This window comes from Podospora pseudopauciseta, chromosome 1 (assembly GCF_035222475.1).
Source record: "Podospora pseudopauciseta strain CBS 411.78 chromosome 1, whole genome shotgun sequence".
Taxonomy (NCBI): domain Eukaryota; kingdom Fungi; phylum Ascomycota; class Sordariomycetes; order Sordariales; family Podosporaceae; genus Podospora; species Podospora pseudopauciseta.
The window spans coordinates 3,087,716-3,101,802 of record NC_085892.1 but is presented as its reverse complement, the minus strand read 5'-3'; the positions used below and the strand labels follow the sequence as shown (position 1 = coordinate 3,101,802).

At 54.1% G+C, this 14,087-nt stretch overlaps 5 protein-coding genes across 5 annotated transcripts; 4 read left to right on the top strand and 1 right to left on the bottom strand.

Annotated features, from left to right (window-relative positions):
- The first annotated feature begins 14 nt into the window (after positions 1-14).
- On the top strand, positions 15-1,871 carry txl1 (Thioredoxin-like protein 1). Its single transcript, XM_062907436.1, has 3 exons — positions 15-651; positions 748-1,304; positions 1,366-1,871. The coding sequence occupies exons 1-3, from the start codon at positions 558-560 to the stop codon at positions 1,705-1,707; spliced, it is 993 nt and encodes a 330-aa protein (XP_062770385.1). The 5' UTR covers positions 15-557; the 3' UTR covers positions 1,708-1,871.
- A 3,455-nt stretch (positions 1,872-5,326) lies between these two features.
- On the top strand, positions 5,327-6,649 carry QC763_108490 (uncharacterized protein; the record flags this gene model as incomplete). The annotated part of the gene is made up of 1 exon (XM_062907435.1): positions 5,327-6,649. The coding sequence occupies one exon, from the start codon at positions 5,327-5,329 to the stop codon at positions 6,647-6,649; it is 1,323 nt and encodes a 440-aa protein (XP_062770384.1).
- A 1,309-nt stretch (positions 6,650-7,958) lies between these two features.
- Positions 7,959-9,509, top strand: QC763_108480 (uncharacterized protein; the record flags this gene model as incomplete). Its single annotated transcript, XM_062907434.1, has 1 exon — positions 7,959-9,509. One exon carries the CDS (start codon positions 7,959-7,961, stop codon positions 9,507-9,509), a length of 1,551 nt encoding a protein of 516 aa, XP_062770383.1.
- A 510-nt stretch (positions 9,510-10,019) lies between these two features.
- Positions 10,020-11,038, top strand: QC763_108475 (uncharacterized protein; the record flags this gene model as incomplete). The annotated part of the gene is made up of 2 exons (XM_062907433.1): positions 10,020-10,485; positions 10,557-11,038. The coding sequence occupies 2 exons, from the start codon at positions 10,020-10,022 to the stop codon at positions 11,036-11,038; spliced, it is 948 nt and encodes a 315-aa protein (XP_062770382.1).
- A 372-nt stretch (positions 11,039-11,410) lies between these two features.
- YIP3 (Prenylated Rab acceptor 1) lies at positions 11,411-13,902 on the bottom strand (the record flags this gene model as incomplete). Its single annotated transcript, XM_062907432.1, has 4 exons — positions 11,411-12,517; positions 12,586-13,234; positions 13,615-13,798; positions 13,887-13,902. 4 exons carry the CDS (start codon positions 13,900-13,902, stop codon positions 11,411-11,413), a joined length of 1,956 nt encoding a protein of 651 aa, XP_062770381.1.
- Positions 13,903-14,087: the final 185 nt, after the last annotated feature.

The following is a 14,087-nucleotide window of genomic DNA, read 5'->3' as shown; positions in this document are numbered from 1 at the left end:
AAGTCCTATTATGTAGATATTTCTATTGATACGGTGAAAACTGTTTGCTGAAATTCGACGCCTTTATTGACATAAATTCACACCGGTGACAATGTAGTTGTTGTCGTCGTTGAACAGTTAGCCGTTGACAAGCCTGGCTCGACGGTTAGCTACCCGTGATGCCATACAGACTGATAGACACCAATGTCGACACCTTTTTTCCTGTATTATGTAGCGTTGTCTAGGAAGCTTTTGTGTATTGCTCAGCTGAATGAGACATGTGGAATGTTCAAGAAAGAGAATTCTCTGTTCAACATCATCGGATGGTCTCTGGGTTTCCGAGAGAGCTGCCAAGAGCCAAACCCCGCGCTAAGACACTTCAGGGTTAGGCCCCACCGGCTGGTTCCTTGCAGGGGTCTCTTCGTGGGGCAGAGCTCCGTTGTCATCGCCAGGCACTCTTCCATCGACCATCAACTATCGACAACACTTATTACATAGGTACTCGCCCGAAACCATCTCGCCGCACCCTATCGAACACCTTCGCGAAAGCGCCGGGGAAATAATTTTCGTCGCCCGCCATGTCGTCAACACACGACTCCAGGCCGATAGAGGTTACCTCCTCAGCGCAGTTCCAAACCATCTTGCAAACCAATGCTTTGGTTGTCGCAGACTGTAAGTGTTCTGTCGCGTCGCTGCCCCAACATGGGCCACCCTCATGCTATCTAGCACCCCGAACTCTTGCTAAGAAGCTGGCGTTTGTTTCTGTAGTCTATGCCGACTGGTGTGGCCCTTGCAAGGCGATCAAGCCCATCTTCGAGAAGGCGTCCGAGGAGCTCTCTCACGAAAACGTCTTGGCCTTCATCAAGGTCAACACCGACACCCAAAAGGACATTGCCCAGGCCTACAACGTCACCTCTCTGCCAACCTTTATCTATTTCCGAAATGGCCAGATTACCTCCCGGGTGAAAGGGGCAGATGTGCAGAAGCTCTCGGGCATGCTTGAGACCATCCGCGGGCATTTTCAAGAGGCTATCGAGAACCCTGGAGGAGCCGCCGGAGGGTCAAGCAGTAGCGGTGCGACCTGGAGAGGTGCGGAGCTGCCTCGCGGCTACACTGATATCACAGATCAGATCGAGATCAACCGTTGCGAGCTTCTGAACGTTGAGTCTGGCCCAGAGGGTGTGCGCACCCTGCTTGACAAGTCCAGGCCAAGTGCGCTGTCAGGGCAAAAGAATGCCACAAAGGACTGGGTGGAAAGTGACACGGATGAGCAACTGATGCTCTTTTTGCCTTTCCAGGCCATGATTAAGCTACACACTCTTCAGGTGCGTTCCCCTGGAACCAACGCAGCACAGAGGAGCATCCTACTGACCTGACCATCTCCAGATCACCTCATTGCCTCCCTCTGATGATGACGATGACGAAGCTCCCATGCGACCCAAAACCATCAAGCTGTTTACCAACAAGTCGCATAACCTCGGGTTTGACGAGGCCGAGGACATGAGTGCCACGCAGGCCATCGAGCTCTCGGAGAAGGATTGGAACCCGGATGGCACAGCCAACATCAGTTTACGATATGTGAAGTTTCAGAACATCAACAGTCTGGTGTTGTTTGTGGTGGACGGGGACGGTGACAGCGAGAAGGTGAGACTGGACCGTGTCCGGTTAGTGGGCGAGGCTGGGGAGAAGCGTGAGATGGGCAAGCTCGAGAAGATCGGTGATGAATAGAGTCCGTACGAATCAAGGCTACCCAGTCCGGACTGAGGGTTGGGGAGTTGGAGGGCTTCCATTTCCAGAGACAGAGAGAGAAATCATATCGACTCCAGATTATGATGATATGAGCGTGACTGGGGTGGTAAGCGTCGGAATGTCTCTTGCCAACCGAACAGTCTTAGTAGCTGGTTTTCCGATAAGGAATCCATGATACCATTCTCTTTTCGTCCCAATGTAGGAGGTGGCAGCTCGATGGTGTACACTAATCCAGCTCACTTGTGCATAACGCGTTGGCAGTGAAAGAGATATGGATAAATTAACCCAGCACCCACTTCGAAGAAGAGGGATGGCTTGTACCGCCCAACCTCATTCCTGGAACCACAGAAATAAACAATCATAGGATCGACGGGTTAAAACGCATGGCTGGTGGTCTTCCTGGTTGTGCTTGGAAAGGCATTGGAAACGGGATAAACGGTTTGAGCATCCAACACAATGCCTGGTAAAACCCGTTGACAATAGCCGCCGCAAAGACGGCATTGACGACAAGCTTCCCTCATCACAATCCAGAGCCTGGTAACGATGGAGGAAGAACCAAAGTCGTTGGGAAATCGAACACGACTACCAAGACATTGGCACACACGCAAGAGGTCACAGAAAATAGTTATGTCCAACCTCAACACCACCACCGAGCCCTGGAGGGGTTCTCCTCGGTGGGCTGACTGGTAGAAGAGATCGGCGTGCAATTCATTGATCTGTGCCACGACTGACGCTGCGAGTCACATAGAAATCCCCGAAGGAATCGGACTCGAGCAACACGGGTAATGTTTTGAAATGGTCGTGGCGCCGCACGAAGAAAAAAAAAGAAGAAAAGGAAACCGAAACAAATTTTCGCTGCTTGCTGTTGATATTCCAAAATCCTGGTGGAGCACCCCGCTTAGTCATTCGGCAGTCGGTCTGCAGCCAATCAGAGGAGGTCAGGTACAAAGTTCCGGAACAATTCCTTGGCCGACCAGACCGATCCCGACCCCGCTTTTCTTGTCTGCTCGGGAACCTCGCGAGAAGAGCAGGGCTGGCTCGGACCTCACCGACAGCCCCCACTTCCTGGGTATCTTTCTCGCCGGGGTTTGTCGCTTCCGCTTCATTCAGTCGCTTCCATTTTCTCCATGATCACAAAGTCGAGTGGCAGTGACACACCCCTCATGGCTTAAGTGTCGGAGGGCCTTCCGCATTCGATGGCCGGACTCGCCCGTCGCGGCGCGAGTGACCCTCTCGACCAACAGAAACGTCGAGGACTTGATTAAACGGAGGTCTTTCATCTATGTCACGCACCTCCCACCAAACAAAGTCACAGAAAAGGAACTTGCTTGGTGTTTCGTCCCGTCTGCGTCGGGCCAGTCCACTGACCTTGATCACCCAATCGACGTTTGGTTTCGAGTTTCGAGGGATTCATCACGGATTTCAAAAAGGGCCCTTCCGTCCGTTTGGTCTCACATTTCCCCCTCATCACTCTCTTCGTGCGCAACCTCGCAGCCCCGGCGTTTTGCCATCCATGCTCGATGTGGTACTCTGGAGTCCCCTATCCCCACGTCCATCCCGCCCCGAGTCACCGTCACCGTTCATGGGCTGGTACGTACATGTATGTTTTCTCCGTAGCAGATGTACGCTACCCATCTCGCTTGGTTGCCGTTCCGCAGCTCCTCCTCGCCTGCAATGTTTGTGTACGGAATCTGATTAATATTTCTGTGCGCTATTGATCGTTACGCATGACAGGCGGCTTCTCAGCTTGTTGGCGCCCCATGCCGTCACAATCCTGGGGGCAGGGATATTTCTGGAACTTTGGAGGGGGCTCAACTTGGTCGTTGGATATCTTGGTTCTGTCGTTGACCAGCAAAAGCGATCTGGCGTCTTCGGGACAAGTTGGCGTAGAGGTTGTGCCCCTCCTCCCAGGACCAGGACCAGGACCAGGACCAGCCTCCCTACCGCTACTTGGGTAGTTCTCTGGGCGTCCCACTACAACACTACCTCCACTTGCTCGATCACCAGAGCCGGCGCTCAACTGCGACTCTGCTTCGACGGCACGTTACCATGGGCCCCAAGATCGGTAAGCCTGAAAAGCTAATGAATTGGATCACTGCAGGATTAAAACGTGGTCCCTTATATGCTAAGAATAGCTCACTACTTTTCCCTGGCCACGTACCATCCGTTTACTACGCTGCATCCTATGCTCTGCAGCGCTCCCTTGTCTCTCTGACCTCACTGACCTCACACTACTCTGACCTGGGTAGTTAATGTCTCGTCTTTGCTTATTATTCCAGGAGAGTACTACCTACATACGCGGCCAAAGGACCCAGGAGGGGGTCCTTGCTGCCTTTTCGCCATCCCGCTCCCAACTCCCAAGACGGCCAGTTCTTGATGCTCAGTGGGTTTCCCCAGCTGACGGGGGACTTCCCAATGGCCGGCTGGCTCCCTTTGACATTTTTTGTTGGGTCCACGCTTGGGGCTTGCTCCCAGCTGCCTCTTCAAGCCACTTCGTCTTCGGGCTGCCACAGTGGGAAGCAGAAATGACATGAATATGACCAAGCCCTCCACTGCCCAACAGTCGGTAGCCTCGGATGGGCCATGGTCATGCTGTGCCGGCCAGCGAGCGGTACCGTGCGGGAGTTTGCCTCTTGTGGAAGGTTTTGGGGCCTGTTCGTCCCATCTTGAAAGCCGTCCAGGATTCCTTCGGCTCCCATGTCCAAGCAAGCACAGATGGTAGTCCACCTACGGTTGGGTTTTGGCAGCACTAGGGGGGAAGAAGTGCACCTTGTATCCACCCCCCTGACCTCGTTTCCGACATGTGCTACTCCCGACGTGCTCCCGAGCATGGTGCTTTGGTCCAGGGTTCCGTATTGCCATTGCCAGGCTGGTCAAGCTCGGTTCGCCCTCGTGCTCGCTTTGTCAAGTGACAGGAGCTGAGAAGCCACAGAACAGCCCCAAAACTTGGTGGTGTCCTGCCTTCGTACCCCTTCTCGGTTTCTCTTCCAACTTCCTCCTTTGCTTTCTGACCTTTCAAGAGACTCCCTTCCATAGTGGATGACGTGATACCGCACATAGTCTGTTGCAGCTGAGAACTTTCCCCCATATCCCATCAACACCCTCTCACTGGTCAACCTCCCCAGGTATTCCACGCACACCAAAGCCTCCATATAACTCAGCTTCTCATAAGCAACCCTCCCGCCCGGCCTGCCACCTGCAAGTCCAACATTCTCCAGAATCCCCCCACCAAGCGGTAGCAACAGTCGATCGAAGTAAAGGGAAGGGACATTAATAGTGGGCGGTCTTATTTCCAGTGAATTACCGGCATTCTCATATCACAGCCCATTATTTTTTTTTTCCCCCAGTCGACGTGTCGTTGGAGAGCGGCTCAAAGAGTCGGTGTGGAGAGGTTGATTTGACGTGGCCAGCGGGACCGAGAGGCTGGGCCGGCTATTATCATCAGAGGCTCGACGACACGGGAGAAAGGACCTTTCTACTTGGCGAGACCGGATCTGGCCGAAACGAAGGCTGCCCGACATATCAGGGCCGTACGAAGCACGAAATTCTGACGGTTGGGAAGAAATCTAGCATCGACCATTACGATTCGAGGCCCGACATGATGCATCGCGATCAGAACTACCACAGGCGAGGGTTCGCTCAGACGCCGACAGAGTTTTGGAGTTTTCAGCGATTACCGGCAGAGATCCGGAATATGATTTGGGAGTACTCGTTGCCAGAATCCCGGGTGTACGAGGTCATGGATGCTCCCAGCTCCAAACAGAAGACTCCGGCTCAGAAGGGGTTGATGTTTGCCAATGTGCACCCGGAGCCTCCTCCGCCGCTGGCAGCTGTCTGTCGAGAGAGCCGATGCTTTGTGCTTCACCACTACAAACCGTTGACGCTGGGCCCGACGACGAAGTACGTCGACCTCTCCCGGGACATCTTGCTCCTGGAACCATATCTGTTGGTCAAACGGCTACACCGGACGCTGCATTTCATGAGCCAGATTCCTCTTGTGCGGGACAACATCAACAGACTGGCCCTCGGCACCTCGTACGGCATCTACCCAGGAATCTTTCACCCTGTGTTGAGCTGGAAGGTCTCCAAGACGAACATGCACAAGCTGATGACCAGTCTGGCCAAGTTCCCCAAGCTACAAACATTGGTGTTTGTCGTTCATCAGGAGTTCCAGTTCGAGTTTGATTTCGGCCACCCATCCGGGATGGCGCCCCTTTCAAACCATCAGCAGCACGCACAACTACAAGGGGCAGCAGCGACGGGCATGGGCGGTTACCCATCACCAGCACCGAGCAGTGTGATCAGTGGAACTGGCACTCCAATGTCAAGTTTATCACCATCAGCAAGTCGTTTGCCCACTCCAATGAGCAGCAATGCCCCTTCGCCATCACCGCCCCAGTCATTACCTCTTCCATCTCTGCCACCATTGTCTTCGTCTCCTCCATCAACCTCTGCTTCCTCCTCATCATCTGAGCCACAATACCGACCTCAACAGATACACCAAGCCTACCGGTTCAAGTTCGACATTGAAGCCAACATCAACCACCAACCCCGACGGCCTCACCACAACGAGCTGTCGTACTACCCGCTGCCAATCGACGAGGAGAAAGACGACTGGGACCTCGGGGAGATTGGGGAGGAAGGGGAGTGGTGCGATCCACGGCCGACGAATGATGACTGGAGGAGGTTTAGGAAGAGGTTCGTGTGGGCTATGGATAAGAGCACCGCTCCTGAGGAGGAGAAGCCAGAGAAGTCTGGGGCCAAGAGAGGGGCAGAGGATGACCTGAGGGGTTTGGCGAAGAAGTTGAAGCTCAAGGGGGCGAGCCTGTTGTGGAGGTATACCAGTCAGAGGAATGGGGGGTATGCTGGGTATGCTGGGTTGAGTTCGGGGGTGCAGGGAAGGGGGGGGTATGCTTCTTGATTTGGGCTTGCATGCATGGCAGGGATTCTGGCTTCAAAATAATGGGGTTCATGAGCAGCGGTTTCTGTTCTACATTTCTGTCCTATATTCTGTGACATCAAGAGGGAGAAGCAAAAACGGACGGGTGGTCAAGACACGACCGGAGAATAGCAGACAGCACGGCGTTTATATAGGTGCTTTTGGGGGGTTTAACGAACGGATTTCAAAGGGTTTACGACAGAGATACATTTATACCCTCGCTTTTTTTTTTTTTTTTTTTTTTTTTTTTGGGGGTTGCGAACTAGTTTACAGATTACCTTTGAGGTCATTAATAAATAGGCATATCTCGATTCAAACCTCAACTCTTCACCACTATCATCACCACCACCACCAGTTTCAGAATGACCTGACTTACGGCAGTACAAACCTGAGATATTCCCGAAGCATGGAAAGTGGCGCTCGTTCGTCACACAAAGCCCTCTCGGAGAAATTACCAACCAAAACTGCCAGATGGAACGAACCAGAACAACACTCCACATCACACAGATGTGTGTGTGTGTGTGTGTGTTCAACTTGCAAGGTCACGTCGGACCCTTCCTTTCTGGAACTGTGTTTCTCTGGTACTTGTACTGCCTTCCGTATTGGGAAAACACAGGCTGCTGCTGGTTTGGCCTTTTGCGCAGGAACGGACCTGACTTGCTTGGCTGGACAATGGAATGCGAGTTATCTCCTTGAGGAGGAGGCTTTCGGTGATACAGGAAGCATGAGGTGGTGGTCATGTATGTACTCGGGCAGGTACAGCCATTTCGATGGAAGTTGGAACGGTCAAACGGTGAGAAGTCCGTTTTTGTCGAGGCAAGGCCAGAACCAAAACCCGCTTTTATATCCATTCGGACCAATCATATCGACGATGTGGGCAAGGGAACCAACAACATTCGGATTGGCCAGTGCGGTTTTTGCTATCGCTCTTTCAATGGTTGAACATGCATTTCACGACAGTTTCCCATTTTCCCAATCCTTTTCCTTTTGCTCATCGGTTGGTTTTAGGGATTCCAAAAGCCCGAGGTCGGGGTAATATAATGCAAACGCGCTGTTTATGAAACCGAACACTTTACACATCACGCCTTTTGCGACCTGGGACAAGACGTCTGAACGTCGAGCAACTTTGCCAGCAACGATATACACACACAAAACCGTTTATGAAAGACGAGGTTTTATACGCCTAGTGCGGCTCTTCTCACGACTCGATCTTACATTACTTTAACACGCCTACGTTTACAACATCTTGAGCACTTACCACCATCACAATCAGCTAAAGCTCACCGCCAAAATGAGGAGCCTACTCTCCTCCACCTATTCTTCCTCATCATCGCAACAACAACCATCACCACCACCCCTCAAACCACCAACGGAGCAAACCCCCCTCCTACCCCCCCTCCCAACAACAGGAGGCGACGCAGCCCTCCCCCCAGGTCCCTCCCCAACCATCAACAATGACCCCCCAGAAGAAGAATCCGAACCCCCCTTCCCAGCTTCCCAAATCCTCCTCCTCTGCCTCGCTCGCCTCCTCGAACCCATAGCCTTCTTCTCTATCTTCCCCTACATCAACAAAATGGCCCAAGAAAACGGCGCCCTCCCCGACACAGACGTAGGCTTCTACTCGGGCCTGATCGAATCCCTCTTCTCCCTCACCCAAATGTTTGTCATGATCTTCTGGGGCCGGGCCTCCGACTCCTTTGGTCGAAAACCCGTCCTTGTCGCCTCCATAGTAGGGGTTTCCCTCGCGACGATGCTGTTTGGCACTGCCAAAACAATCACAGAAATGATTGTTTATCGGTGCGCGGCGGGTGTCTTTGCGGGGAACGTGGTGACGATCAGGACCATGATTGCGGAGCAGTGTGGGCAGAGGAGCGGGAACCACCAGGCCAAGGCGTTTGGGTGGTTTAGCATTGCGAATAATATGGGGATTTCGCTTGGGCCGTTGATGGGGGGGATGTTGGCTGAGCCGGCGGGGACGTGGCCGGGGTTTTTCGAGGGGGGGTTGATGGAACGGTATCCGTATCTGTTGTCTAGTTTGGTGATTGGGGGGATGGGGTTGGGGTGTGCTGGGGTGGTAGGGGTTTGGGTGGAGGAGACGTTGGATAGGGGGATGGAGGGAAAGAGGGAGGTGGAGAGGATGACGGTTGGGCAGTTGGTGAGGAGTCCCGGGGTGGGGATCGTGTTGGTGGTGAATGGGTGGGTGATGTTGCTGGCTTACTCTTACACGGCCATCTTGCCGGTGTTTTGGTTTACCAAGGTGGAGTTGGGGGGGTTTGGGTTCTCGCCGGTGCAGATTTCGTGGCTGATGGGGCTTACTGGGTTGAGTCAGGCGGTTTGGATGCTGGCGATCTTCCCGAGGCTGCAGGCGAGGATTGGGACGAATGGGGTTATGAGGGTTTGTGCGAAGGCGTATCCGTTCTTCTTTGCACTGGGGCCGGTGTTTAGCATGTTGCTGAGGACAGGGAGGCCGGAGTTTGTGACGGTGTTTTGGGTGTGTGCGCCGGTGTTTTTCTGCTTGGGCAGCGGGGTGAGTATGTCGTTTACGGCTATTCAGCTTGCTGTCAATGATGTTGCTCCTGTTGCGAGGATGCTTGGGACGTTGGTGTCGATTTCGCAGGCCGTGGTGAGCGGGACGAGGTCGTTTTCTCCGGCTCTGTTTGCGAGTTTGTATGCGTTGAGTGTGAAGGCGCAGTGGTTGCTGCACGGGTATTCGATTTGGGTGTTGATGGTGGCTATGGCGTTGGTGTTTACCGTGTTGAGTCTTTGGCTGCCTGATTATGAGCAGCTGAAGAAGGAGAGGGAGGCGAGGGCTGAGGGGGAAAGTGAAAGACTTTTGGCTTGAAGTTGATGTGATACAAAAACGCATGGGATAGAACGGGGAATATTAATAGACAGCATTGAGACAATGTAGATAGCTTCTCAGAATATCCCAGGGTTAGGGTCACTTACATCCGCACCCCTGCGGCACCAACAGTCGTTTCAGCCAGGGCTCCGCAACCTGTCATCCAATCAACAACATGCCGACAAGGATCACAGCTCGTTGACCAGCCTCATGATTTTTGGCATTTGTTGAATTCGCGGGGAGAGGCGAAGCGGTGAAATCACTCCCCTCTCTTCGTTTCCATTTTTCTGGGTCAGATGTGTATCCGTTGTTGCTTCGCTGTCAATCTTTGTTTCGTGCATTGATTTAGTGTCTGGTTTGACGCAACTCGTACCTGCATTTTGCGGTGCCTCTGCTATTCTTGGTGATAGCTCCATTATTTTCAAGGGACCCTGCTGATCAGCCCTACGAACGCGTCCCCTGTTTCTCGCGAGAACCTCCACCACATCTTGAGAAGACTCTATCGTCAAAATGGGCCTCCTAGACGACGCCTCCTCCGTCATCTCGGGTCGAACAGCCCACTCAACCTCCAAACGGCACCACCGATCCCACCACCGCTCCAGCAGGAAGCACCACCGTTCGAGGTCCAAGGACCGCTCTTCTCCCCGGGAGTATCATCGCGAGGAGCGCTCCCGGAGCAGGCGCCGTTCTTCAAAGAAGCATCATCATCGTCATTCGGGGGAGGAAAGCGGGTCGGTGATGGGGGGTATAACCTCCTTCTTCGCCTCCCCGTCCTCAGACGACGACGACCTCATCTACGGCGACCATGAGCCCGCCCCCTCCCGCTCCCAGCGCAACCGTTCCCGGTCGAGGTCTCGTCATAGGAACAGTGTGGATGATGATTCCCGTTCGTTCTTCTCGCAATCCAACGCCTCACGCGCGTTGTTTAACCTCGCAGGCGGCAACGCATCCCGATCCTCCTTCTTTGCTGGGTTTGGTTCGTCTCCTACACATTAACCCCCCCCTTTCCTTATATCACATACTAACCTCCCCTCCCCCCCCCACCAGGCGGCCGACCAAGCACCCCCTCCTCCTACTATAAACGCTCCCCCCGCCCCAACCTCCTAACCAAACTCCACAAAAAAATCCGCCGCCTCCTCCGCGACCTCCTCAACCATGCAAAACGTCACCCCCTCAAGGTCTTCATGCTAGTCATCATGCCCCTCCTCACCGGCGGGTTCCTCACCGCTCTCCTCGCAAAAGTAGGGATCCGTCTCCCCAAAGCAATCGAGCGGCTCATCGGGGTGGCCGGTAAAGCCGCATCAGGAGACAGCGTAGGACTCGTCGGCGAGGCAGTCAAACTTGCCGGGGCGGCTGGGGGTGCCGCCGGGGCGGTCAAAATGGCCAGATCAACAGTGGAACGATCGACGAGGGGTTACGACGGGAGTTCGTGGGAGAAGACGACCGAGAGTTTTACTAGGGAATTAGGGGGTGGTGGTGGATGGGGGGATGGGATGGTCAAGGGGGTGACAAAGTTCTTTTCTGATTAACTGACACAAACGACAATCGATGATGATGACGATGAAGATGATGGTACGTGGGAAAAGGTATCATGATGGATATTATTAAACAACGGGCGTTAATGGTCAAGTATACCTCGGTGGAATTTGTAAGTCAGGATAATCAAACATGGCAAGGGCACATATTGCAAACAAGAAAACTTCACACAAACTCAATTGATTTCAAATTCCCACACAAGTCTATAGTTATCCCAGCCGATCCTCTTTTCCCAAAATCCGCGCTGTTTGCTCCAGGATGATAAATAGACTCCGACCGCCGCGCACGCACGCACACAAAACTTTGCCCAGAGAGGAGAATGAAAAGAGAGAAAAAAACAGAAAACAGAGACACATTCGGCTTCATCATTTCGCTTTCCTTCTAGCAGTACCCAAGATGCTGGTCCGTGTAGCAACCGACTTCTTGCGCGAAGGCACAGCCGAACTGGAAGAAGATGACTTCTTGGCCGAAGGAGACAACTTGTCATCGCCCCTCGAGTCAGGAAGGGTGGTGCCGGAGCTGTTGACCCGCCCAGGAGGCGCAGGGTCAAAGGCGTCCTCGCTGCCGCTGGCGCTGTCTTCGTGACCGCCGGTCCGTCGGCGAACAACCGTTGAAGATCCATAATAGGGTGCTCCCGGCAAAGGATCAAGATGAAGTGTCCGCGACGAGGCTGAGGCTCCTGAAAGAGGCGATGGCTGCTTGTCCGTCATGTACTGGAAAGGATCCTGAGACTCGCTGCGGCGTTGAGGGCCCCTCGGATGGTCGGAAGAACCAGAGGGCTGCCGAGAGCTTGATCGAATCTCGGAATCGCCCTTGCGAATGTACGAATACGTGAACGGCGACAAGTCCCGGTCTCTGTCAACCCTGGTCTGGCTAGGTGTCCTGGATGCACTAGAGCCTGAACGAGGAAGCGAGCGCGAAGAGGAAGGAGGAAAGTAGCCCATTGGTGGCTGTGCTGGTTCTCTTTCCGAGTTTGGATCGGGCGAAGAGGCCGAAGGGGGCGTGCTGCCGTCAGATGGCAGTCGATTGGCGCTGCGGGCAGCAGGTCCAAGTGCAGTGATGGGAACAGCAACACGCTCTCTCCGTGGTGGCCTCGTCCTTTGATACTCCATGATCGCCAGCTTCTTCTGATAGGCAGCCAACTCCTCCTTGCCCAACTTCACATTCGTCTTGCCTCTCGAATGGGCACGCGCTACACGTGCCATGGCAGCCTCGGCGAGAGCCTCCTCCCGCGGGCTGAGCATGGGCATGTCATCGTCATAGTCATCATCCGTCCCGTCTTCCGAGTCGTCCGTCGTCTCCTCTCCGTCCTCCCGAGCAACGATATTCATGCCCGAACCAAAGCTTCCACCCCGTCTGACCAATGCGCTCGAGGCCAGCCCGACACCAGAATCAGATTCATCCACTTCTTCGACACGCCGGTCATCACCCCACCAGCTGTCGTCCCCCTGGCGCGCCTCATATTTCCTCCGCTCGCGCCTGGATGGTCTTCCCCCATGGGGCGAAAATTTGGGAGCTCGTGGCCGACCACCTAGACCACCTCCCCGGAAAAAGCCTCATCGATAGGCTTGTCCAAAAGTGCGGCGTGGCCAAGAATGACCACACCACTGGCGCCAATCAACCACATCATGAGGCCGAAGACGCCGGAAATCAGGGCGATTGGGATCGCAATGACCCAAAGGCCGGTATAAAGTTGCATTGTCGAGAAGCGCTGGGTGCCAAACTCCAGATCTTGACCGTCGAGCTTGCCAATGATGAACATGCCCACGGTGACAAAGATGATGTCGAACAAGACCAAGGGCTTGGTGAGGAGGCCGTAGACGCAGAGCATCAGGAAGACGATGGCATAGTTGCTCGAGAAGTGGCCGAGGTTGTAGTTAACACGCGATTGCATCTCGACAAAGTTCTCGGGCTTGTTCACACGCTTGATGTCGAGGAACTCGGAGAGGGGCTTGAGGTTGGCAAAGCGGTTGCCAATGGTGTTGGCGCGCAGGCTGCTGAAGCGCTCCCCCATGCTGAAGCGCGAGGTGAGCAGGTCGATGGGAACCTGGATGGACATGCTGTCGGTGTTGGTGGCTTTGCAAGCACGGCGAAGAGGGGAGGAGGCGAAGAGATTAGATGCGACCAGCAGGCGTGGTGTCTTGACGACGGCTGCTAGGCTGCAGGCTGAGGTGCGGGATTGGAGAGATCTGGCAAGAACGCGTAAAAGTTAATCGCTGAAAAATACAATAAGTACCTAAGTTGGGCCGCTACAACTGGGAACGCCCCAGGCGGTGGAAAGGGGGCGCGAATCCAATCCCTCTGCTGCTGTGGGGTCCCTTTGGAAATTTGGTAGGTAATGACAATGGGCGTCTTACGTACCTTTGGTAGCTCCGAAAGAACGGCTGAACCGGTCAACACGTAATGCCAAAGGGAACAGCGTCTCGATGCTTCGTAAAGGAGGTTGTGATGGTGTTGCGAATTGCAAAGTCGTCGTCGTCAGATCTTTTTTTCCTCCTTCTTATCGTCTCGTCGTTTCCAAGGGGGGGGGGGGGTCAAATCGGCAATAGTGGACGCTGGGCTGGGTGACGGCCCTTCCGAAATGAGCCTGGAAACGAAACGGCACCCCTGGTCACTGCCCGCTAATTGGAGCCGTGGCCGGGGCCGAATCGGACCAGCGTTGGTGGGGGACTTCCACTCGGCGACGATGCCGCGGAAAGGGTTTACTCCTTCAATCCAAAGCAGACAGTTGATTGACCGCCTGGCTTGAAGGGCTTGAAGAAGGAAAAGGAAAAGGAAAATGCAAAAACCCAACGGCTGGGAAAGAGCAGGTTTTCTACCCGATTTCAAAACTTGGTGTACCCGGGCCACCGGGCATGGTTTGAGGGCTGGAAGCAAAGCTCCTGCTGAGTTGGCGGTGGGGCAGCATTCACCCCTCTCTGCCTCTGGGCTACTGCAGCTCCCAGACATCCGCTGGACCACTCAGTCTTTCCCATCGCACATGTAGGCATGAACACGGCATCAAATCGAGATTTCTGCCCAAGTTTCCCCTCCATCTCCCCT